The 24,041-nt window shown below is 37.7% G+C and overlaps 2 protein-coding genes across 6 annotated transcripts in view; one reads left to right on the forward strand and one right to left on the reverse strand.

The window, feature by feature from the left end:
• INSYN2A (inhibitory synaptic factor 2A) overlaps positions 1 to 23,634 on the forward strand; it is an 84,039-nt gene extending 60,405 nt beyond the window's left edge. For both annotated transcript variants that reach the window (XM_042460992.1, XM_042460993.1), the window contains 2 exons: positions 4,048 to 4,119; positions 19,975 to 23,634. In XM_042460992.1, coding sequence (XP_042316926.1) covers positions 4,048 to 4,119; positions 19,975 to 20,158 — 256 coding nt within the window. In that variant the 3' untranslated portion in view covers positions 20,159 to 23,634. The remainder of the gene's footprint in view (positions 1 to 4,047; positions 4,120 to 19,974) is intronic.
• The window catches only part of DOCK1 (dedicator of cytokinesis 1), a 511,572-nt gene that overhangs the window by 289,877 nt on the left and 197,654 nt on the right, over positions 1 to 24,041 (reverse strand). The gene's annotated exons all lie outside the window — the stretch shown is intronic.

Consider the following 24,041-nt stretch of genomic DNA (forward strand, 5'->3'; position numbering starts at 1 on the left):
ATGGTGGAAGGGCAACTCGGAACAGTTCTATCAAACCAACTTTGTAAAAGAAATCTCATAATCAGACCCATCGTATCCCGGAAGAAAGACCTCAACAAGGCTTAGTCTCTCAAACGTTAGAATTTAGTTTTTCTTTGAGAATAGTGAGACAAACCGCTTGTAGATCCTGTGAGTTGGACAAAGCCCCAAAACCCCAGTTCTATAAAAAGAAAGAAAAAGGGGGGAACCATACTGCCACAAGACTCGGCCATTTAAAGGCTATCCCACCACTATCACCCAACCTGTTTTAGGTGCAAAATAGTATTTAACCAAAATGGCCTAGTCACTTCTGGTTCTAATGGAGAGGGTAAATGTTGTCCCCCAATGAATGGTGGCTGTCCATCCTACTCTATAGTCGTATCGTCCTCTGAGAAGAACTAACATGAGTCAGTTTAGACAATAATATTCCCAGTGGCTGCCTGAATGGATCTCATGTGGCAGTGCAGTTATCCAAATACTGTACACATGGAATCACTAGTAGAGCATGACACAACAGTTGCATCAGAGTCTGGCCAAATGTTTGTAGGTGTTTTCCTATTATCCACCCAAGTACTGAAAAACAGGAAATTTTTCAAGTATTTCAAAAGTTATATAAAATGATCATTAACCAAAAAAGGTAAAAGTTTACATTATAATTAATTGCTGTGGTCACTGCATTAGAAAATTAAGTTTACATGATATCATTAATAAAATAACAGCTGTTTTGAGTGCACAATTCCTTGTTTGACCAAGACATTCTCCAATTTTCCTTGTGAATTAATTTTTTTCTCCAGAAGAAGATAGAATTAAGGCTCATTGTATAGCTTATGAAGTACATATTTTCATCTTTCTTCATTTTTTTAAAAAAAAATGCAAATAGTGTTCAGGAGGAGTTGATAATTATCTATATTTCAAAAGCTAGAGTATCAGTATTTTACCTGCTGCAGTTCTGTGAACAGCTCTCTTAGAACCTGTTATTTAATTTGGCAATAGAAATTTTACCCTACCAAATATTAGGTTCATTAAACACTCAGGATTTCAAAATAAGAAGAAAGGGCTAAATTCCTCTTACTTGCCTGCTGTGAGTCTATAAATTACTTGCCTATATATAATGCCTATATAATTGTTGGAGTAGACAATAATATATACACAATAATATGTATTTACTTTGATGTATGTATTTCTGCATTTGACAAATATAATAGTCCTGTTTAAATATTTGAAGGGATGTCATATTGAGGAGGGAATAAGCTTGTTTTCTGCTGTTCCAGAGAACAGGACCTGGAACAATGGATGCAAGCTACAGGAAAAGAGATTCCACCTCAATATTAGGAGGAACTCCTGACAGTAAGAGCTGTTTGACAGTGGAACACACTCCCTCAGAGAGCGGTGGAGTCTCCTTCCATGAAGGTCTTTAAACAGAGACTGGATGACCACCTGTTGGGGATGCTTTGAATGTGATTTCCTGCATGGCAGGGGGGTTGGACTGGATGGTCCTTGTGGTCTTTTCCACCTATGTCACTCTATGATTCTATGATTCTAAATACACTAAGTCCATGCTGAGCTGCAGTTGACATGGCTTGCAGGTATTACAACATATGAACAGTTACACTGGCTAGTCCAGCATCATGCTTCTAACAGTAGCCAACAAGATGCATGAGATAAGCCTACAAGTAGAATGAGAGGAGAGAGAAATGGAACAACAGTTAATAGGTTGGTGGTAATACTGGAGTTGGGGATCTAGTCTTCTGCTTCATCTGAAGAAAGAAGCTCACCCTAAGACAGGAATATTTGAATTTAAATAGCTAGCATATCTTTGGCCAGACCTCGGTTGTAGAGCACATTCTTCCTATGCCAAAGATCCTAGGTTAAACAATAATGCTAGGTTTGGTTGTGGAATATCCATCCAAAATCCTGGACAACTGCTGCTAATTAGTGTAGATGCTCGGAGCAATATATGGACCAATGAGCTCACACCTATGCAGCTTCATATATTCCTATTCCAACCCACAAGCTGCTTTTGAAAGTCTCCTCAATTCAAAAACAGATGTCTCATCACATAATATAATCATATATCACTTTCTTCCTTCTACCGTTTCCCCATATCATTCAGTTCAGACTGTTTTCCCTTTCATTCTGTACACACACTGAGAGTACTTTAGTAATGACAATGATGATGATGATGCATAGGTGGGCTGTTGTTTGTGGAGAAAAAAATCTGAAGTACCACTTTCACAGTTCTTTGGATACTGCCCTGGATTTGAAATGGATGATCCTGTTAATTAAGAAAATTAAGCGTATTCCTTTGTTTTCTGTTTTCTGAATGACACTGATTTTGAAGCCACATGATGTGATAGCGAATACAACCCACCTCCCCCCCCCACTCTTTTTTTCCAACTTCGTGTTAAATCCCACTGATTTTAATATGATGTACGCCCAAGTGAGTGCATGGACTTCAGCCTGCATACCAATATCCTTTGGATGTATAAATATACTAAGCAGTAGCAGTTCTCTAGCATCATCAGACGGATATAGGTGTCCAAAATGGTCATGAAAACACTGCAGACAAAGTTTAGCAGATGCACATAAATTTTCAGTTGATAAGCATATAATGACATAGGATCAACAACCCTACATGATCTCACAAAATGGGCAAAGAAGGCAGTTAGAAAGATATTCCTAGATGGAAAAACTTCAAAGTTCCTTGATATGATAAACAGATTTGATTCTTCTCTTGCAGGACATCTCCCTCATTAAAGACTCTGAAATGCATTTTCCATTCATTTCACAATAAACTGAAATGATTGTTAGGCAAGAAGAACAAGCTTATAATAACTACACTTACAAAACTAATATATATGAGCAGTCAAATCTCATTTTAATAGTAATTACATCCTATATACAGTGATCCTAAACTTTCTGTTCACATCATATGATGTGGAATAAATTTTGACACAATCTACTTGTATTAAAGGCACAACACCCAAATGCATAATTTCATGATAAAAGAGTTAATGAAGTACTGTTTGCCCTATGGGTACAAACACTGGGACAGTGGGGAAGCAGAAGTATGAACACTTCCAGATGGAGGGAGAGATCTGAATGGAGAAATGGCGAGACCTCCATGGAGATACATGAAGGCAAGGACAAACCTCCTGTTCATGCAGTATATCTTATTCTTCTTGTCTGAATAAGAATTTATGCACAGATGTAAAATCCAGCTCCAACTGGACCCTCTCCTAATATTGTGTATATATGGGCATGGACACACATAGCCATATGAAACATTTCCAAAGACCAAGATTGTACAACTCAGCTCAACTAAATTTTCAGCTGGTTTAGTCAACTCTTTCACCTGCTTGCACTGCTCTGTTGAAATGCTAGATCTGATGCCAACTCTTGAATAATATGGAATAAAACCTTGGAGCCTTGAATTTAAAAAAAAATCACCTATATTACAACATTGCAGTAGTAAGATTGCACTAAACTACAAGTGGACAACAGAAGGTCCACAAAAATGAGATAATGCAACAAATATCTAGGTCTTGTTCTAGAAATAATATTAGAAGGAAGCATAGAATTTGAAAAAGTAACCAAAAACAAATTATAAGAGCAGTTTGTATATCTTCTTCCATAATAAAGCACTGTTATTAAAAGACTTTGAACATTTAGAAATGGTAATGCTTTTCTTCATGGCTACAATAGGTACCTGATGGATTAGGCAGGAAATATTACTTTTAAGGGGAAAATGTAGCAAAAAAACTGCATGAGAAGTATGACTATCTAAAGAAAACAAATTATACATGGGCCTACTTTTCATTTTGCATATTTCACTTGTGGCCCATTATATTTAACAAACTGCTTGCCCTTAGATAGTAAAGTTGACAGTGTTTTTGTGTTTCAAAGGACAGACGTAAAATTACAACCAACAGTAAATGGGAAAAGAAATAATATGTTGGTTGTTCTAGAAAATGAAAGCAAACCAAAGAGGAAACAAATACTTTTAATTGTATGTTCTTATCTTTGTAGGCTTTCATATCGGACTGGTCAAGACACATCTAACTGTGACACATGCAGGAACAGTGCATGTATAATCTATAGGTAGGTTAATCATTCTCATGTTCCCACTTTTTAAAATGGGCAAAAGTGATTTTATTTTTCTCTAGTGGAAGATTGAATGCAAGCTGCTGTTTTAAATTGGTATTTCAGCACGAACGCACAGAAAGCCAGAAAATTAATGTTTATTGTACTATAAAATCCAATATATAGAATACTTCAAATACTAGAAAGAAGAAAAATGCGAGGAAGATGCTGATGTGTAATTTGCGCTTGCAGTTTGCAGAAATCTGTATAAAACCGACTTCAGCATTCTGAAAATGTTACCCCCCTCCCCTAAGTATTATTTAAGCCTTAGGGCTACGTTGATAAACATGAGCACAAGTGAACAGATCCTATAAATATCTCCATTGTGGCTTGGAAATTATAGTTTTTAGAAGGTACAGATGAGAGATCTGTGGTGTATATCTAGTACAGGTGAACATTCTGAAGTGGATGCACTTACTTTGCTCCTTGTTCATGTTTGCTGAAAGAGTAACTGCTGTCTACAACACATTGTCATGATGAAATATAGGATTCTCCACCTCAAACATGACTGCTTAGTGAGTATGCACCATAGGTGTTTATTAACATGTAACTATTCATAATACCAGTCACCTTCAGAATACCCAAGGAAATAAAATTTCTACAAAAGTGGCGAACACTGTTCATAATCACAAACATCAGGATAAATTACGAGATAAGCAAATAATAAAAGAGAGAGCATGTAAACACACGTGCTAAACATACACCCACTGTTTACTTTACAATTTAAATTATCTTAAGAATTTAACTACTTTTATCACACTCTGTACAGGTAGCACGATACTATTGCATGAGAGAAAGAGATTGAAGAAGATTTTTAAACATCTGTCACAGTACATTGAAAGAATTACAGAGATAACTAGACCAAGAGGTGGGGAGGGATTTGTCTGTGAAATAAACTTATTAAACTAGCTAGGTAGTGTATAGAATGGATGCAGTTGGGAATCTTAAGATATGTTCAGGACAGAAAGATTACATTTTTATTATTTTTAAAAACCGAAGTATTAACACTGTTTGCTTGCACAATCCATCAAGCATAAATTGGTCCACTATCGATTGTGTTGTGGAGAGCCTAGTGCTATCTCATTTGTTCTCCTGTGTAATATAAGCCATTCAAGAAATGAGATATTCTAACATTAGAAGTTCTTAAGGGCAGAATCTGGCTTCAGTTGGATTTTGTTCTATATTTTTTCAGTTGCAGATGAACAGATTAGGTAAGAATAACAGAAAATCAAATATAATCTGATCTCTAGCCACACAACTATGTTTTTGTTAAAATTTAATCTCACATTAGGGTGTTATATGGGTTATATTTATACTAATATAAACTAAAACAGTATTACTATAGGAGTGTTGGGTAAATGTAGAAATGTAAAACTTCCAGCTACATGAAATGTTGCAACTGTTTGCATCTTCAAAATGTTTGCATTTTCGTAATGTAAAGAGTGCACCCAGAACTAAGAACAAGTGCCAAAACGTTGTCCTTTTCCCCTGGAAATCACCTCTGCTGCTCTCATTTCTATTAGCCCCACAAGGGTTCCAGAATCCTATCCATATAGAAATGTAACTCTGGAACACTAAGTGGGAAAAGGGCTGAAATTCTTTCTAATGCTTTTTCACTGCAAATCACCTTCTCAAAGGAGAACTTAGGGAAGTAAGTGCATATTCATGTACCAAAACTGTTTTGTATTATATAGCTTTGAGATCAGTGGGTGGACTAAAAGCCAGGTGTGAAGTTTTGAAGGGGATAATCTCTTTGTCTGTTTCAGCATATCAACACAGAGCCCTCTTCCTTCTTATAACACTAGAGGTGTACTACACAGCTCTTTGTGGATTCACTGGAGCAAACTAACAAGACTGCCCACTTCAAAATTACTACAGTGGGAGACACCAGACTTAGCCAGATGGAACAGAGTCGATCTCTAGGGGGAAACTTGTACAGATAAATATATTGTTTTAATCAAAGACAAAAACTAGTTTGTCATGCCTCGGGGACTGAGAATGAAGAAACCATTAAAGGCTAGTTATCATGTAAGATTATGGTGAGAAAGTTTGCCAATTTCTTCCTTCTTTTTTTTTAAAGTCTATCTCCTCAGTTTTCTCTAGAGAAAGAGAAGGAGAAATGGCTGTTAAACACTATTTTATTTATTTAGAATATTTATACCCTATTCTTCAGCCACAAAGGCTCTCAGAGCGGCTTACAAAATGGTTAATTAGACGGTTCCCTGCCAGCAGTAACCTCCTGTCAGTATGAATTGAGCACTAGCATATTCCCACCCTATATCAACATCCTAAGAATGTAGGAGATGTGAGAAAGAATGGTTGGCTCACTACAAGACTGAAGCATAAACACTACTAATTATCTGTTCATTTATGGTCATTCATTTATGGCCAAATGGGTCATTATTATGGGTTCCATGACTATCTCATTTCTATTGTTTTCACTTTTGAATCAACTATACTAAAATCTAGGTCACATGAATGGTAGATAAACTGGTAGAACTGTTTTGGAAAGTACCATTTCATTCTAAAGATGGGGAAATAATGTGCTTTCTCTGTGAAGGAAAAAATCAATACAAACTGATACAAATATAATCTAAACACACATAATGGCTGATAGTGATATATGCAAGTGTAAGTCCAATGTACACTTCTGTATGTCTTTTCTTTGGTCTTTGTGGCAGATGGTATTCTCTTCCTCTCTACAATGACCAAAGCCTACCACCCTCAGGGCACTTTGTATTTATTTCACATGCTTGATGTTGGGCATATGATTTTTGAACTTTTCCTAAATATATACAGCGCGCCTGTGTTTTAAGCGGTCGCACCATATGCATACACTGAAAGCCATGCTGGAAGAGCCCATCCCACGCCCCGGAAGAACAAATGGTGCGTGCACCCATGGCGCATGCACACCGCCACACTGTTGTGCACTGCAGGCGCGAGCCCCATTACTTCCAATGGGGCTCCAGCACATGCGGAATTCCCCTTACACGGAGGGATCCAGAATGGATTCCCGCGTAAGGAGAGGGTGCACTGTATTAAGCATTTCCCTAATCATTAGTCCTGTGTTGACAATCAAGTCTGCCATCTTTATATTTATGAAATTGTAAGCAAACTTAAAACAGCCTCATAAATTTGGAAACTCATTAATGACCAAACATGAACACACACACACACACACACACCCCCGAAAAAAACCAACATCTTAATCCAGTTATTGCCCCAACCAAACTATTTCTCAGGTGCTGCAGATTGAGGTACTGGGAAATGACAAATGTAGCACTCTCCTGGTCATGGGGTGTGTTGAGAGAAGCAGTGGTGGCCTCTATAAGTGGCAATGCAATGCAGTTATTCTCTGGCTCCCCAATCTGCAGTACCTCAGAAACTCTTCAGCTAAGACACTGCCTGGCTTAACAGGTAATTCTTTTGCAAGGTGGCATCAGCCACTACGGTGATTGAGTTCCATTGCCATCAGTGGCCCATGTTAGATGAAGAGGAAATTGAAAGTAGAGACTGTGCACCACATCAAATATGTGAGCTCTAAGCTGAGAAGGAAACATGTTCCGTTATTTTAAGTCTTTATCTTAATGCTACAATCTACTGCAGGCAAACATTATAAATAAAAAAGCATATAAAACATAAAATAGTGGGAAGGCAAGCGAAAAACCCTCCAAATAAATTCTGCCAGGTAAACCTCACCATACCTTAGAAGAGACTTGAAGGCACACAAGATAGCGGATGGCTGATTACACATTTGGTCAGCCCCACAGTTGATATCTGGATCCTTCTTTTCACTGCTCACACTCATTTAAATAGCCACATTTCTCATATTTTTAACCAACAAATTTCACTCTACTCCAGAATCTATTATTGCTCCCTGCCCTGGCCCACAACTGTCCAACATGCATGCATGCATGCACAGACAATTTAAAGGCAGCATATTCATGTAAAATAAGGAGAAGACTTGAGTTCCACAAATAAGGGAATAAAGCCTGCCATGGGGGGATACAGATAGGAGAGGAAAACCAGATTCTGAAGGTAAAGGTAATCAGATGGAAGGAGAAAGACAATTAGCCTCTGGCACCACTATTTACTATAGATTTGTCCTCATGAAAACTCTTATTTTACCAAGCCAGCTAAGTTTTACCACTCAGCAAAAAAGTGCTTTAAAGGCTGCATATACATTCAGGAACATAATCATAGTGCAGAAGTAGCATGTGCTTAAACTGTTTTTAAGTGAGTTAGCAAAAGCAGCTTTACAGCAATAAATCTATTGCCCTCCTGACTACCCAACTGCATCCACTAATGTCAAGTACAGCATAACTGAAATGTAGAAATAATTAAATGTAATTAATTTTTTGCCCTCAAGATGGTATTCTCGGAATATTAATGTGGCATGACACAATAGCTGTAGTCTAATTAAGGACCATATCATGGATGATGAAGATTTCAAATGTTTCAAATAATCTGGGGATTTTTTCCTTTTATTATGCATCAAAATAACTTATTTGACAAATTTAAAGAATTGTGCTAGTGACTGAGTATAGATAGATAACAGAATTTGGACTAGCATTTCTCTAATGCTAGTTAGAGAAATGCTCCCTTCCCCAATTCCTCCCTCCCTCCCCCCAGCCCATATACCACACTTTTAGAAGTGAGGGGGCTTTTCAAAAATTGTTTGTAATTATGTTCAAACAAGAAAGGTAAAAAAAGAATACCCTCTGAACTTGTTTTCAATAGGATCCTATTATCAATCCACCTGGTACAGTAGAAATTTCAATCAAGGATCCACCTGGTCTAGCTAAAAGATACCTATCAATTGAACTCTGTCCACAAGCAATAATTTTAAATTCAGGAGCATATGCACAAAATAATGCAACTGAGCTTGGATTGCATAGGAAGGGCACATCTACAGAAACAATTGTTCCAGCTGTTTCTGATAGCAAGAGACTGTGCTGTCTCTTAAACATCTCATGAGAAGATACTGATAAATGCACTGGCTTGTAGTCAAAACAGAATACAATAATACAATCAGTGCCTCTAGTCTGTAATTTTAAACATTCCAACACCCCACCTCATCCCTTGTAACTAGCTGAATCCTTTTTTAAAAGGTTATGAAAAGTTTTAGGCAGTGTTAAATTTGTAATTCACTGGTGTGACATTTATTTTCAAATTATTCATAAGAAACAGATAAAGCCCCTAAACTTTTTCATAAAATGGATGCAATAATATTATTCTTTTGTTTTGGCCTGCAGTGTTCAAGGAAAGAAAATCTATCCCCATTAGTGCAAAGATTACAAAACTAAGAGATCAAGTACATCCTCCACTCAGAATCAACTACAGGTATACCTCAGTTAACAAAGCAGATATGTTCCTAGACATCATTTCTTTAACAGAAAAGTTAGTACTGGAGGCAGAAATAACACAGAAAGAAGAGAGATAGGTTCCTACACCATTGAAAAAGAAGAGCACTTCAGTATGTTTCAGCAAACTCCTTATTCCAAACCAATCAGGGTTCAATTTTGTGCTCGGCCACGGAAACCCACTGGTGATCTTGGGCAAGTCACACACTCTCATCCCCAGAAAATCCCATGATAGAGTTGCCTTATGGTTAACATTGATTGGAAACTACTTGAAGGCACAAAACAATAAATAATATACTGTATACATATGAAGTGAAACAATCAGGTCAGTCCATCTTTCTTGTGGCAAAGCTTATTGTAAGCTTCTTTTTTTAACATGCTAGGGATAGCTGGTGTGGCAAACTACAGTGGTACCCCGGGATACGAATGCGCCGCCTTACGAAATTTCCGGGTTACGAAAAAATCCAATTGAAAAAAACTGTTCCGGGTTACGAAGGTTATTTCGGGTTACGAAAGAAATTTTGGTGCTTTTCGGCGCTTTTTCGCACCAAATCGCGGCTTTTCCCCATTAGCGCCTATGGGTTTTCGGCTTGCGAAAGCCTTTCGGGTTACGAAAGCGGCGGCGGAACAAATTATTTTCGTAACCCGGGGTAACACTGTACTCTGCATTCCATTTTCCCCCTTCTTTTTGCTGATTATACATACTCAGTAAAGAATCCTGGAGAAAACTATTTACCTATTGTACACAGGCACAGACGCTGCAGTAGGATTCAGCTAGAGGAGAATCCTATTCATTTCCAGCTCATGTTTTACTGCACTGTTTACTGTAGATAAATACTCCTGCAACTCAATACCAACAGTCTGTGTTTCTCCAGTCCTCTTTCACCATCCTCCCAATGTCAGTGCTGCTAAAAAATCACTCAACTACACTGAGGATGAGGAAGAGAAGGGGTGGGGACCCATAAAAAGACTTTGTAAAAAGGGGCTTCTTTGTTAGGGGCTTTGTTAACTGAGAGCCCATACAGACAGGCCAAAATAAAGCTGCTTTGAGTCACTTTGGAGGTATGCTGTTTAAATGATGCATGCATCCTAAGAGGCAAGAAGCTGTGTTCCAGTCGTTAGCACTGGGGCGTGGCTTTGGCGTGGCTTCTGGCCTCTTAGGATGCATGCATCATTTAAACAGCATACCTCCAAAGTGACCCAAAGCAGCTTTATTTTAGCCTGTCTGTATGGGCCCTGAGGTATGTTGTGTATAGTTTATGAAACTATACAGGAGTTGTACTATCAAATAGGATTAACGCAACACAAACACACCAAAAACGTGGTGCATTATTAGTGTTATCCAGATACAGCAAGGTATTTCTCTTTTCACACCTTAAGTACTGAGAAGTAATGCATGTGTATGAAGAAATTGTGCAATTCTTATTGTGTCCAGAGTTGCTTTTTCAAACGCTAAAATATAGTCCTCCTATGATTATTTCCTAACAGAACTGTTGTTTATGCTCCTACTTAACAACCATCTTTTCTTTAATATTCTGTAACCCAGTCTTAGGCACTTACCATGAATTATCTTAATGAAATAACCATCTAAAGCGTTAATAAGCTAACTTTAGTCAGAAAGTAAGAGGCACTCTATAAGCTAATTCAAGTTATTTCAGGTTCAGAACAGATTTCTTATCTAAAGCCTGCTGCTGATTAATTTCTACAGAGAAAAACTGATTGAACCAGAATGGAATGGAAGTTTTTGAGAAATATTAGTGAATGCTGAACTAACCTATAACTTGGCTATTTTCTATTCCTTTGGATTTTTAAAAAATGTATTTGCCTTATTGAGTAATTTAATTTTACCCTAGATATTATGTTCTCCTGATACTTAAATCTGAGCTCAACTGAAAATAGATTATTACAATCTGTGAAATGCAGCCTTCCAGTCCAGAGTAGCGAATGAAAGTTAATATGTCTTACTGGATGAAAGCTAATTAGATGATATAAAATCACTACTCACTTACGTCTCAATAGGGCATCTACTTGCTCAAGAGATTTGAGGATCAAGAGTTTTAAAATCTCAAAGCTGGACACAGTAATTCTTGAAGTAATGCCTATTCAACTGAGTTAATGCAGACTACAGAGAACAACCTTTAAATATGAAAAAATATTAAAAGGATACAATGAAAAGGCACAATATCTAGGTAAATGATACAGCAATGTTTTAAATAGTTCCATCCTCTTTCCCAGAATATATCTTGATCTGTTTCTTGTTCACGCACCTTTGGCTTCTTCCTCACATACACAAAATTCTGATTTTGTGTATGGAAATGCCAAATGCTAGATGGGTAGGCAACAGAAAGTTCAATGTGCCATTTGCCTGCTTTTCTCTAAAGAAATACATACATAATGACTGGGTACAGTACAGTCTTCCAGATACTGGACTGCAATTTCTATCAGCCTTAGACAGTATACCCAGTTGCAGGGAGCTGCAGTCTTGACAATATCTGGCATGCTGCACTTTGCTTAACCCTAACCTAAAGTGAAGCAGGTTTGTTCAGAGGGCTTCTTCCTAAAGTCAGTAAGAGGTTTAAGTGGGAAATGGTCCAATAGGAACAGAATTAGTGGGCAGCAAAAGTGGAGAAGACCTGGAGGTAGATTTCTTAGTTTTGCATGTTAGATTTCTTGGTTTTGTCCTGGGTTGTATAGTGAACAGCTTTTTCTAGCTGTTTGACAGAATCTTGTTTATTCCAATGTGGCCACTATTGCCTCAGAAGGACAGACTCCCACAGATGAGATCCTATAGTAAATGCCTGGAATCATGCACCACGGATAGCAGAGATCTAGTCCAGTAATTTAGTCATACAGGATCTTTCTTGAGAGAAGGCAATGGCTATGTTTGTACAGTGCGTCCGCACTATAGGCGAGCACCCCATACGCAGCTTCCAGCTTACGCCTAAGCCACACGACGGGAGAATGAATGGTGTGCGCGCCCATGGCGCGCTCACTCTCCCACGCCGCGAGCACAAGCCTTATTCAATTGAATGGGACTTGAGCTTACACACTATTCAGCTTACGCAGGGGGGTCGAACGGATCCCTTGCATAAACCAAGGGTGCGCTGTAGTAAATTAAGGCAGCTAACAAACTGTCTGTGAAAGACAGGTGTTGAATTATGGATATGATTCTCAGTATGTTAATTATTGTTACTGTGTGCTAGTAAATGTAATATGCATGTCAATTTGAAATAAGATCTTTAAAAATGAAATATTGCTCCATGTCTATATATCTCAGTGATAAAATTATGGAGCCAGAACTTAGTAACCTTAATTCTAACCCCCAATTCTGCAGCAGAAGAGTTGTTTGTTGTGTTCCAGTTCAAGGTTCACCATGTTCAAGCTTTCAGACCCTATTTATTGGTCTAAAATGTGTGTGTGCACACGTGCACACTCCTTCAAGTTCCCCTCAAATTATGGTGACACCATGAATTTCTGAAATATAGAGTACATTAACAAAAATGTAATGTAGTAAGCAAAACATTTCTATCTGTGTTTATAAAGCACAGAATACTGACTCTTGAACATGTATGGTCTCTTGTACTAAATCTGATTTTCCCAAAAGCACTCTGTAACAGACCATGTGACATTTCCCACAAAGCAGTATCTGTTGGCATGATGTGAACAGCAACTGGATTGTTCTAGGTAAGAGCCTAAAAATGCAACATTTGTGGGTTCCAACTGCAGTTTGTCATAGCCTTATGCCAGCCCTATAACACATAGCCTTGAACCAGCACTGTGGCCACAAAGTAATAACTTAGTAAGCCATGATCCTACTTGGATTCCCTTTAAATTAACAGTTTGGCTGAGAAAGAACATGACAGATAGCGAAGATTCAACTTTATAAGGATTGAAAATGTCTGATATTATTCCCAAAAAATTAGACACAAAAGATTGTAGTAAGTACAGGAACATTACATTAATCCCTCATGCAAAGAAATTCATGCTGAAAAATTCTACAACAAAGGCTCCTTTCATATATGTAACAAGACACTCTAGAGGTGCAAGCTGGGTTCAGGAAAGAAAGATGCACAAGGCACCACATTTCACTCATTCATTAGATAATGGAGCACACCAGAGAATTTCAGAAGAAAATCAGCATGTGTTTGACTGCATAGATCATGAAAAACTAGGGATTGCTCTTAAATAATTGGGTGTGCCACTACATTGGATTGTCCTGATGCATAACCCATACTCAGGACAAGAAGCTACCATTAAAGGAGAATACAGAAAACAGAATGGTTCCTAATCAGGAAGTCAAGGAAAGCTGCATCCATCACCTTGTTTATTCAACTTGTATGCAGAAAATATAGGTAGAGAAGTTTAAACTTGGAGGGAAGTGGAATGTAGACTGGAGGTAGAAACAAGCTATATAGATGACACCATAATGCTAGCAGAAAACAACAAAGACTTGGAACAATTGTTTTTTGTGGGTTTTTCAGGCTATGTGACCATGTTCTAGAAGAGTTGGAACAATTGCTAAAGAAAATCAAAGAAAATGCAAAGGCAGGCTTACTACTGAACATTGCCAAAAATAATGATCACTCAAGATTTACATAAATGGGGAGATTAAAATAGTTAGAGTTCCCATACCTTGGACCAATCATTGATCAGAAAGGAGATTGCAATCAAGAAATCAGAAGAAGATTAGGATTTGGAAGGGCAGCCCTGAAAACACTGGACAAAATCCTGAAGTGTAAAGATATATAACTGAATACTAAAGTTAAGATTTTCCATAGCATCATGTATTGATGTGAGAGTTGGACAGTGACAAAAGCTGATAGAAAGAAAATCAACTGATTTGAAATGTAATACTGGAGCAGAGTTCTGCAGGTACTGTGGACAGCTGAACAGATAAATGAATGGGTCCTAGAACAAATCCAGCCCGAACTCTCTCTAGAAGCCAAGTTGGCAAAATTGGAGCCGTCATACTTCAGCTACATCATGAGAAGGCATGATTCACTAGAAAAGACGATAATGCTTGGAAAGGTAGAAAGCAGTAGGAAGAGAGGAAGAATGGATACCAGAAGGACACACTTAATCAATGAGGACATGGTCCTGAGTCTACAGGATCTCAGCACAGCTGTTGAGGATATAATGGCTTAGAGGTGTCTCATTCACAGAGTTACCATGAGTTGAGGTCAACTTTCAAGACAGTTAACAACAACAATACCATGTAGCATGCAACTTCATATAGATGCTGGAACTGGAAGGTGTTTAGATTTGGCAAGAAAAGAAGCAGGCAAATAACTAGAATTTTAGAAGGTAGGAAACACACTGTGACAGGATGGTTTTTGGCATTCATTGAAACTGTCCATTAACCATCAAATCCAAAACATTTTCCTGGACATTTGGGAATACAGTTGTCCGTTCCAGACCCCACCACCACCATGGATAGCAGAAAATGCAGGACCTTAAGTCCCATTCTTTTCAATGGGGGTGTCCGTGCTCCCATTGAAAAAGCCAGGGCTTGCCATCCACTGAAGTTCAAAACATGGATGACAAGCCCACAGTTGATGCGGGGACACTGTATACCCTCTGGACATTTGTCAGGGGGATCTCTTGTACACATGAAACCTATATGAGTTTGATGATTCAAGCCTTATGGATGATCACCTACCTTTTTTGGAAACCAAAGAACACAAGTATTGCTGGGTGGTTGTAAATTATCACTGTAGCAGTTCCAACAGTTCAGAGCTAAATCACTGCAGATTTTAATATAAATTTGCTTGTTCAATAATGTGAATGTTAGAAATGAAATCAGGAATCATACAGCAATCCATTCCACTTAGCAAAAGTCAACTGCCCAGTTCCTAGCTGTTCACATCTTTCATTTATGCCACAAGTGGTTTGAAATTGATTTAGAAAGAGTGTCCTAGCCTTAATACTTAGCAGGTTTTGTAGCTGAAAGTTAAATATTCTTTTAAAGCTGGTGGATCCCAGTAATTAATGTATGTGTGCAGCTGTTAGGTCAGATTCCCAAATGGCCCATCTTAACCTCTTCTCCTGGGAAACATGATGCCTTGGGAATGCATTTCTCATGTTTCCAGCATGCTACCTCTAGCGCAACTCTGCTGGGGAATAAATTGTGCAGTCCCTGAGCACCATGTTTCTCAGCATGATCACTGGGATTTTGGTAGCTGGTTTCTAGCAACAGTGGGACAGTAAGGCCTCCCAGCAGACTAGAAAAAACCCATGTGGCTCCACAACTGGAGGAAGTTAGCTACCAAACAATGGAATTGGCTGATCTAGATTTTAATAGCTTTATTTCTTTAAAAAGAAAAGAATACAGTGATGTCTTTAGTTTCTTACTGATGTTAACCATATTTTTAAAATTAACTTTGTCAGTTATGGCTTGAATCCCACTCTTAACCTATTTTGAGTTTGACCTTGTTTGCAATCTGTTAATCAGAGATTTTCTGATTAGCTTTTAGAGCAGAGCTGTTGTAAGCATTTTGGTACTCAAAATGTAACAGATTTGTTAAATTTAACAGAATTTAACAGATGAAAAAACAAAGCACCTCTGTCACTGTTCCAATGTGCTCTTGAGAGTAAATGGGGTGGAAGGATGAGACCAATGTAGAATTACATGTTTCAATCTGACACCATGGGAGATGTCTATAACTGAAGAAACAGATATAGACCTGGCATTCTGTGGTAAATTAATGATGTCCGTAGAAGAAGAGTTTCCCAATCTCCCCTGCAGTTTATGCTACTCTACTAAAAGCTTCCCAGAAAAGTAGAAGACACCCCCTGCAAAATAATATAGGATTGAATATAGGGGGTTTAGTAAAGACTAAAATAGCTGTGAACCTGATTCTGTTAGGATCCATTTAGGCAGACTCTCTGCAGCAGCTCTTAACGCCTCCATCGTACATTGATCAGAAGGGGCTCCAACAATCAAAAAAGAGTATCATATCCAAGGGTACAAATGGCTGGAAGCAAGAAGGAGTGATAGAAAAGCCTTTTCTTTGAATTATCTTTAAAATTATCTTCAAAGTAGCTTAGGATCCAAAGATTATTTGGGAAACCAGCTGCACTGGCTACTGGTCTCTTTCCTGGAAGAATTCAAAGTTCTGACCTTTAAAGCCCTACACAGCTTAGGTCCTGACTGTCTGAAAGACTTTTATCTCCTTATGTAAGCCAAAGTATACATTTAGATCTGTAGAGGAGGGCTTTCTCAAGAGTCCCACCATGCTCACAGGTGTAGACTCATAGTATCATAAAGTTGGAAGAGACCACAAGGGCCATGCAGGAACTCACAATCAAGGCAACCCCGACAGATTCCATCCAGCCTCTTATTTAAAAAAACTCCAAAGAAGGAGATTCCACCACTTTCCGAGGGAGTGTGTTCCACTGTCTACCAGCTCTTACTGTCAGGAGGTTCCTTCTAATGTGAAGTCGAAGGCTTTCATGGCCGGCATCCATGGTTTTTTGTGGGTTTTTCGGGCTATGTGGCCATGTTCTAGAAGATTTTCTTCTTGCCGTTTCGCCAGCATCTGTGGCTGGCATCTTCAGAGAATGCTTGCCTAGAAAAAGTGTGTCTATATATACTTGTGTGAGCCTGGGAATGCAGGAGTGATTTGCATGTGTATTGTTCTGTGCTGATGGCAGGCCTCAGGCTGACAGGCTAATGCAAAAGAGGATTAGTGTCTGCTAATTGGTGATCATTATCTGCTGGGAAAGCCCCTGACTCTGACTGGTTTCCCATTTGCAGTTGCTGAGTCCTTATTTTGCTATTCCTCAGGACTGGTAGCCAAATTTTGTTCACTTTAAGGGTTTCCTCTTTCCGGTTGAAATTATCCAGATGTTTGTGGATTTCAATGGCTTCCCTGTGCATCCTGACATGGTAGTGGTTGGCATGGTCCAGAATTTCCATGTTTTCAAACAGCCCAGGTGAAGCCAAGGACCAGAGAGACCCTCTCACAGCCGCAGGAGTTTACCGCATACCATGCAGCTGCGGACAAGCTAGCTAGGGACCATCAAATGCAGTGTGCAAACCAAGGAACACAAGAGACACTGAAGACTGGGCCAGCCAGAAAAATCAACAGTAGCAGAACATGCCACAAACCATTATCATTCCACAAAACAAGCAGGGTTAAATATTAAAAAATATTATCTTATTTCCCAGGTTGCTGTGCATCACTCCATTACTAATTACCCCTTTGCTACAGCTGGAAGTCATGCCTCTTTGTTTTTATAAATTGAATCTGAAATGTATTTTACTAATATATGTTGATTTCTGAGTTGTAATTTCTTCCAAATCTTTTTCTTCCCCTCCCTTAACTGCAGGGCAGCCAGCAGGGCTTTTTTATACAGCACATATTACTTACAATTTAGGATGCATATTTTATGAGTTTAACTTTATTCTTATGTGGCAATTTTAAACCTTCAAATGAGTAATAGTTTTGAATTTGTTTCTCCCTTGCAATCTTTATGTTTTGAAATTTTGTTTGATAATGCGATAGCATTCTATCACAGCATTCTAGCAATCTGGCTAGCTTTATCTTTATAACTGGCTGAGCTTCAAGGTTGGGTTAAGTTACACACAGCAAAGATAAAGAAACAGCAAAGAGGTCATTATTTCAGTATGTTTGTAACATTTCATAGACTTTAAAAAATACATAAAAATCAGACACTATCATTTGATTGCATGAACGGGCTTCACATTTAGAATTCTATAAAGAACAATGAGGCAATTGTCTATTCCAATATTAGTTACTTGTACTGGGATTGCTTCATTTATCTCCAGTAATAGCAAATTTACCTTTAAAATTAGCAAATAAAATTTATTCCTCAAGTGGAATTTACAACCAGGGCAAAGATAACTGCAGTGCACCTTTATCATGGGGCCTAATTGTAATTATCTAGTTAAGCGTCTTCCGATATTATAGATGTCTCTCTGTGTGTGAAAGTGGGGGAGTAGACTTGCCATCCTCCTTAAATCTACACATAGAGAGTGATTTATCTGAAGAGGAGAATCTCTTGTATCTTTTTCACCTCTCTACAGTTTTTAGAACCTTGACTTTCAATATTTAAAATTGTGTCCATAGAGGAGCCTCTCATCTTCACATAGTTGACTTCCATGTGTTATGTAACATATAACTATGGAAATGGAGCTAGTAAGATCACCCTCATTCCATGTTTACTTAATACAAAGTTATAAATGTTTGAAGACTACTAATTTATCCCTAGTCAAATTCCAGAAACACAACATGTATCCATATGTTCACTATATGGCATTACATTTCAACATTTCACTAGAATTTTGGTAACATTACTTCAGTCTTTAATACTTTGATGCTGTGCACATGGCTTGAGACAATACAGAAGCAACATTGACGGGGTACACACCGCCAGAAAAAGGTGCGTCCCCTGTGCCTCTATTTGCTCCACAGGAGTGCCACAGCAACCAAATTGCGTGGTGCTCCTGCACAGCAAAAAAGGAGCACCGGGAAGCGGCTCCTTTTTGCGGTGCACTTCCGCCACCCCTAAGTGCCAGCGACGGCACGGAGGCGTCGCAGCTGCGCCTCCCCGTTTGAAGGCGGCACAGCTGCAACATCACCGTTACACGCCGCGTCTGGTGGGCACACTGCAGCTGCGGCGCCCTCTTCACATCCAAGGTTTGCCAGCTGTGTGGGTGCTCCACCCACCAGGGAACCCTCGCACGTGACGACGGCACCTCAAAGGCCTGTCTAGATCGGGCCATAATTTTAGAATTTAGGATAACCTTAGGGAAAAGGACACAATTTCTAAATCTCAAGGACTGTCTTTACTCTCAGCCTCCTCAACAAACACACATGATTGTAACATAATTGTGACCCGAATCCATTTGGACACTCCCAACTAGAATAAATCTACTGAATATATTGTTGAGCAGTGAGTCAACCTATAGATAAACTGTCCAGAATTCAATGGAACTACTCTAGTTTGAAATTAATAGTGGTATTCAGGCTCAGATTTTTCAGTACAGACATAATGACAGACAATTCCAGGATGCAGACAGCAAAGAGTATCTTGCAACTGAATATGGGAAGGTGGGGGCTCAATAAAGAAAGGTGTTGGCTGAGTGGTACTGGACATGCAAAAATATCCTATATTCTGTTCCTGTAATCTCCTAGGACTAGAAACCTTTATACCTAAAACTTAGGTGTACTACTGCTGGTTAGACCAATGGTCCAGTATATAAGCCTGTGGGGTGCTGTTAATATTTGTATATTTAACTGACATATTTAAAGGATGTTTTATATTTCATAGTTCATTTGAACTATTTAATAATTATTACTTGTCAACATGATGTGTTGAAAGAGATATTTGGTTGTCTTTAATTTGTCACACTCATTATAAATGTTGACTTAATAAGAATTCTTATCAACTGATTATGGTTTTCTTTTTTCCCTCCACTATTTAGTGTGGAATTAGATTTTAAGCAGCAAGAAGACAAACTTCAGCCAGTTCTGAGAAAACTTCATCCTATTGAGGAAACTCAGGTTGCACCTTTGCCTTATTCCCAGGAGAGTTACTCCTCAACTCCCAAGCAAAAATCCAAAACTGAATCAAAAAAGCATGGAAGATGGAAACTCTGGTTTCTTTAACTAAGTCCATAAAACATGGAATTTAAGGCCTTCTTCAAAAAAACAAAACAAAAACATCCACACCCAGTGTTGTGGAATTTTTAAAAAAGAGGATCTTGGTCATTTGAGCAGGCGACTGTCAGCAATGTTACTCTGACAATACTGAGGAAGCGTTCTGTTCCCACCATGTGTACCAAAAAAGGCCTTTGTACCTATGAACTAATTTTCAGGAGCAAGGTGTTAAATGTACACCTTGCCAACTTTTTATTCAACTTTCACCAGTGTGGGATGTAAAAGATTTTTTAAAAATCAGGATAGAAAATCATGTTAGCAGAGGTGAAGTAAAACTACTCTCCCCCAAGTTCCTTAACCCACAATCATTTTTTAAAAGAAAACATTTTAATGTCAAACTGCCATCTTCTTCATACCTGAGTATCTCAGTCCAGTTATTTATGTGAAGGGAAAAGAAAGCAAGTCTTTTGTTTCCAAAGGTCTTCATTACACATTTAATTTTCCAGAAATGCTTGGGTTGGATAGTGCCATTTTCAGCACATAAATATCTTGAGGAAAGCACAATATTTTTCATATGGTCCAAGACCATGAATTATCTTTAAGATGTGACTATGTGTATATACTTGCCTTTATGTGCTGTAGCATTAAGCCAAGTGATTGCATCTCAGTGAAATGCTGGCACCTCTGATTTAAAATCATATTCATCTCCAGACCTCTGCTCATTTTAACTGGTGAGCACTCAAAAGCCACCCAAAGTCAGGACATGCCTTTAATCACTGAAAGTTGACAGGGTCAAAGCTAGGAGCACTAAGCTCTCTTAGATATCATTTTTATCTGTTGGTACCCAACAGCTACAATTATATGTTCTGGCACCATATTTGGGGTGGGGAGAAGAAGAAAAGAGTCAGATAACATTGGCAGCTGCCACAATTTAATACTCTTTTGTAATTCAATCTTAAAGAAACACTATTAACACGCTGTGCCAGAAATTTTATAATGTGTTGTGCTTTTTAAGAGTTCACCAGAGCCTGGCAATTTTATTTAGCTGCACCATAAAATATCCAACCATCCTAATTGCCATTCAGTACAAAATTCAGTACACAAATCAGAACACTGAATGAAAGTGCTGTATAATTATACAATTTTAAGAGTAACATTTAAAAAGTTCATTTAATTATACACTTTGGGCATGAAACAGCCACAATTAAAACACTTTTAATTCCCACCGTTTTCAATGTGAGGATGTTAGAGCACTTGTATAACTCTCCCAATTGCAGTTTGAGAGTGTGTAACTTTGAATGGATTGTACTCCGAATTATTTCCTTTGGAAAAATTATTATGTAACGGCTTTCTTCAGAAACATTTCTGTTACGCAAGAATCCTGATTTTTTATGCTTTAGATTTCAATAGTACATGGTGGGTACTCGGCCTACAATTTCCTATCATGGAACACTGCATAGGCATTTTTCCAGTATTGGGAAACAAAAGAGAGGCAGATGAAATAATAGTGTTGGTAGATTTGTTACCAAAAAAGATATTTGAATGTGTAACATATTCTGCTTACTAATCAAATTGATCATTTAAATATGGATTTTATATAGACCCCAAAGCAAGCAATCTGGGTTTTTTCTGGGAAGAAAAATGCTTGAGTTACTAAGTTGATGAAAACATGATTGTTATGGTCAAAACACAACTTTCATTTATGCTTTAATGAAAAACTCACATCTTTCTAGTAAAATTCCAAGAGGGCTACAACTCATTGTACATAAGCAAACAATATTCTAAAATATTTTTTTTTTTTTGTGAAAGCAGAAGGACGAAAAAGGCATTACTGTGCCATGAAGGAAAGTGCAATTGTTTTTTGTTGAAAGGATGGCTGGGAAATGAAGTGTAATGTATTTTATAATGTTTTTAATTAAAGTTCAAAATCTGTTTACAAAAGATCCCCCATAAATATTTTAGAATCCCAAATATCTCAGAGCATTAAATATTTTATTTTTATGGAAATCAAAGCAAACCCTCAAATATATACATATATAGATTAGATTAAGATGTTTGTTGTGATACCGCAAACAGCATCTTCACATACATAAGCAGCCCTGTTCCTGTGACCACTTACCACATGATCTCAAGGATCATGATCGTACCCTCATCTAGAAAAGTGCAAGTGGGAAGTCTTTGTGTATAGTCTGAACTTTGTTTACTTTTGCTAACAATACCAAATTCACAAGCTGCTTTTAAGATTTCCTTCAGTCCACAAAGGAGATTGCAATCCAATGCATGGAGTAAACAAACCAGACTTGAGCTGCTTACATACAGTGTCTCACATTGGTTCAATAGACCAGAAGTATATGGTCCCTATCTTCACACAGATAACGTGCAGGCATGGAGCAACACATGGATATGTTCATTTTCATGGTTTTGCTCTTACCCAGCCCAGCTGACACACAACTTAAGACTAAAATTCACTTGTAGGTTGTTAGTTCAGAGATGGCTAGTTGTGGGGAAACAAGTGTACACAACCTAAGATGTACCTGAAGTATATTCTGGTTTATAGCTTATTCATAACACATTTAATTGTTTTTGAGTTTGGGCCAAAATTAATACTGTATGCATACATGTATACATATTATAAACATACAGCTTTCTCAGCCTTTGATCTCTGTGTTTCAGAAATGGCCCATATTCTCATGGGCTTCCATTCACATGCAAATTTCCAAAAATATTTCTCCTTGTTGCCAAGTAACATGCAAGCTACCATCATACAGGCATCCAAAGTGGAAAAGATAGACATGCTCCAAAATCCATGTTGAAGATTTTTTTTAAAAAAAAACACACACCTAATTAAGTGTTCTATATTTGAACATAGTATTTTCCTAAACCGCTTGCAAATTTTAATTTTTACATTTCTTCTTTCAAAAGGTAAAATACATTTTCTTGCTCAAAATTGTGTTATCGTATCATACTATGTAAATTGTAATAAAACATTCTTTGCAATTGTGTAAAACGTATCATACTGTATTACATTTAGGATGATTCAAGCACAATTAGAATTTTATGGAGGGAGGATTAGAAATTGTATCCCAGTGCAGTATGTGATTGAGATGTAAAGTGATGATAGTTACATTTAACTGAAATCTCTTTTTAAAAGGCAGGTAGGACATCTGAAATAAGTGTATCTTCACATTTCAATCTGGCCTATATCTTAATTTGCTGCTAAATTTGTTAACAATCTCATGTGGTTCCAATCAATGATTTACTTATAAAAACAAGGTACCATGCTCTGACTCCATTTCTAACCAATAAATGCTGTAATAATTTTATATTACTTGCTATTTTCATACTGCAGAGACAATGTTTTCTAAGTTTGCATCAATGTGCATAAAGCAACATTGACATAGATCTTTGTTTTGAAACAATTGGAAAATAATCCATGTAAATATCACTTAGTTTCTTAAAAAGCAAGCACTAGACCACTGTAAGATACTTTCTATAGTTAGGATAAAATGGAAAAAAATTAAAAATCGAATAGATGAATTGCTTCCTTTTATTATACCTTAAAAATAACCCTTGCTTGTGAAAACACTTTTGCGCAAGAAGAAACTGGCTGTCCCTACAACTTTCATTACTGTATTAAGCTTCTCAAATCCAATAGATTAATTTTTCATGAGCACTTTAAAATCAAATGAGTTGTTAAAATAGCATTGGTCTAACATCATCTTTGTAATAGCACTGAGCTGATAGTATTTGTAAACTTGATAATTATCATTGCCACAAACAGCACCATAAAAGGCACAGCATTCCTCTGTGCTACAGTAAAGCAGGGAGCTTCCAAGATCTCATTGCATTATTACTATATCAATAAAGTATGAGTGCAAGCTATTTAAATTAA

The sequence above is a fragment of the Sceloporus undulatus genome, chromosome 3 (assembly GCF_019175285.1).
Source record: "Sceloporus undulatus isolate JIND9_A2432 ecotype Alabama chromosome 3, SceUnd_v1.1, whole genome shotgun sequence".
Classification (NCBI taxonomy): domain Eukaryota; kingdom Metazoa; phylum Chordata; class Lepidosauria; order Squamata; family Phrynosomatidae; genus Sceloporus; species Sceloporus undulatus.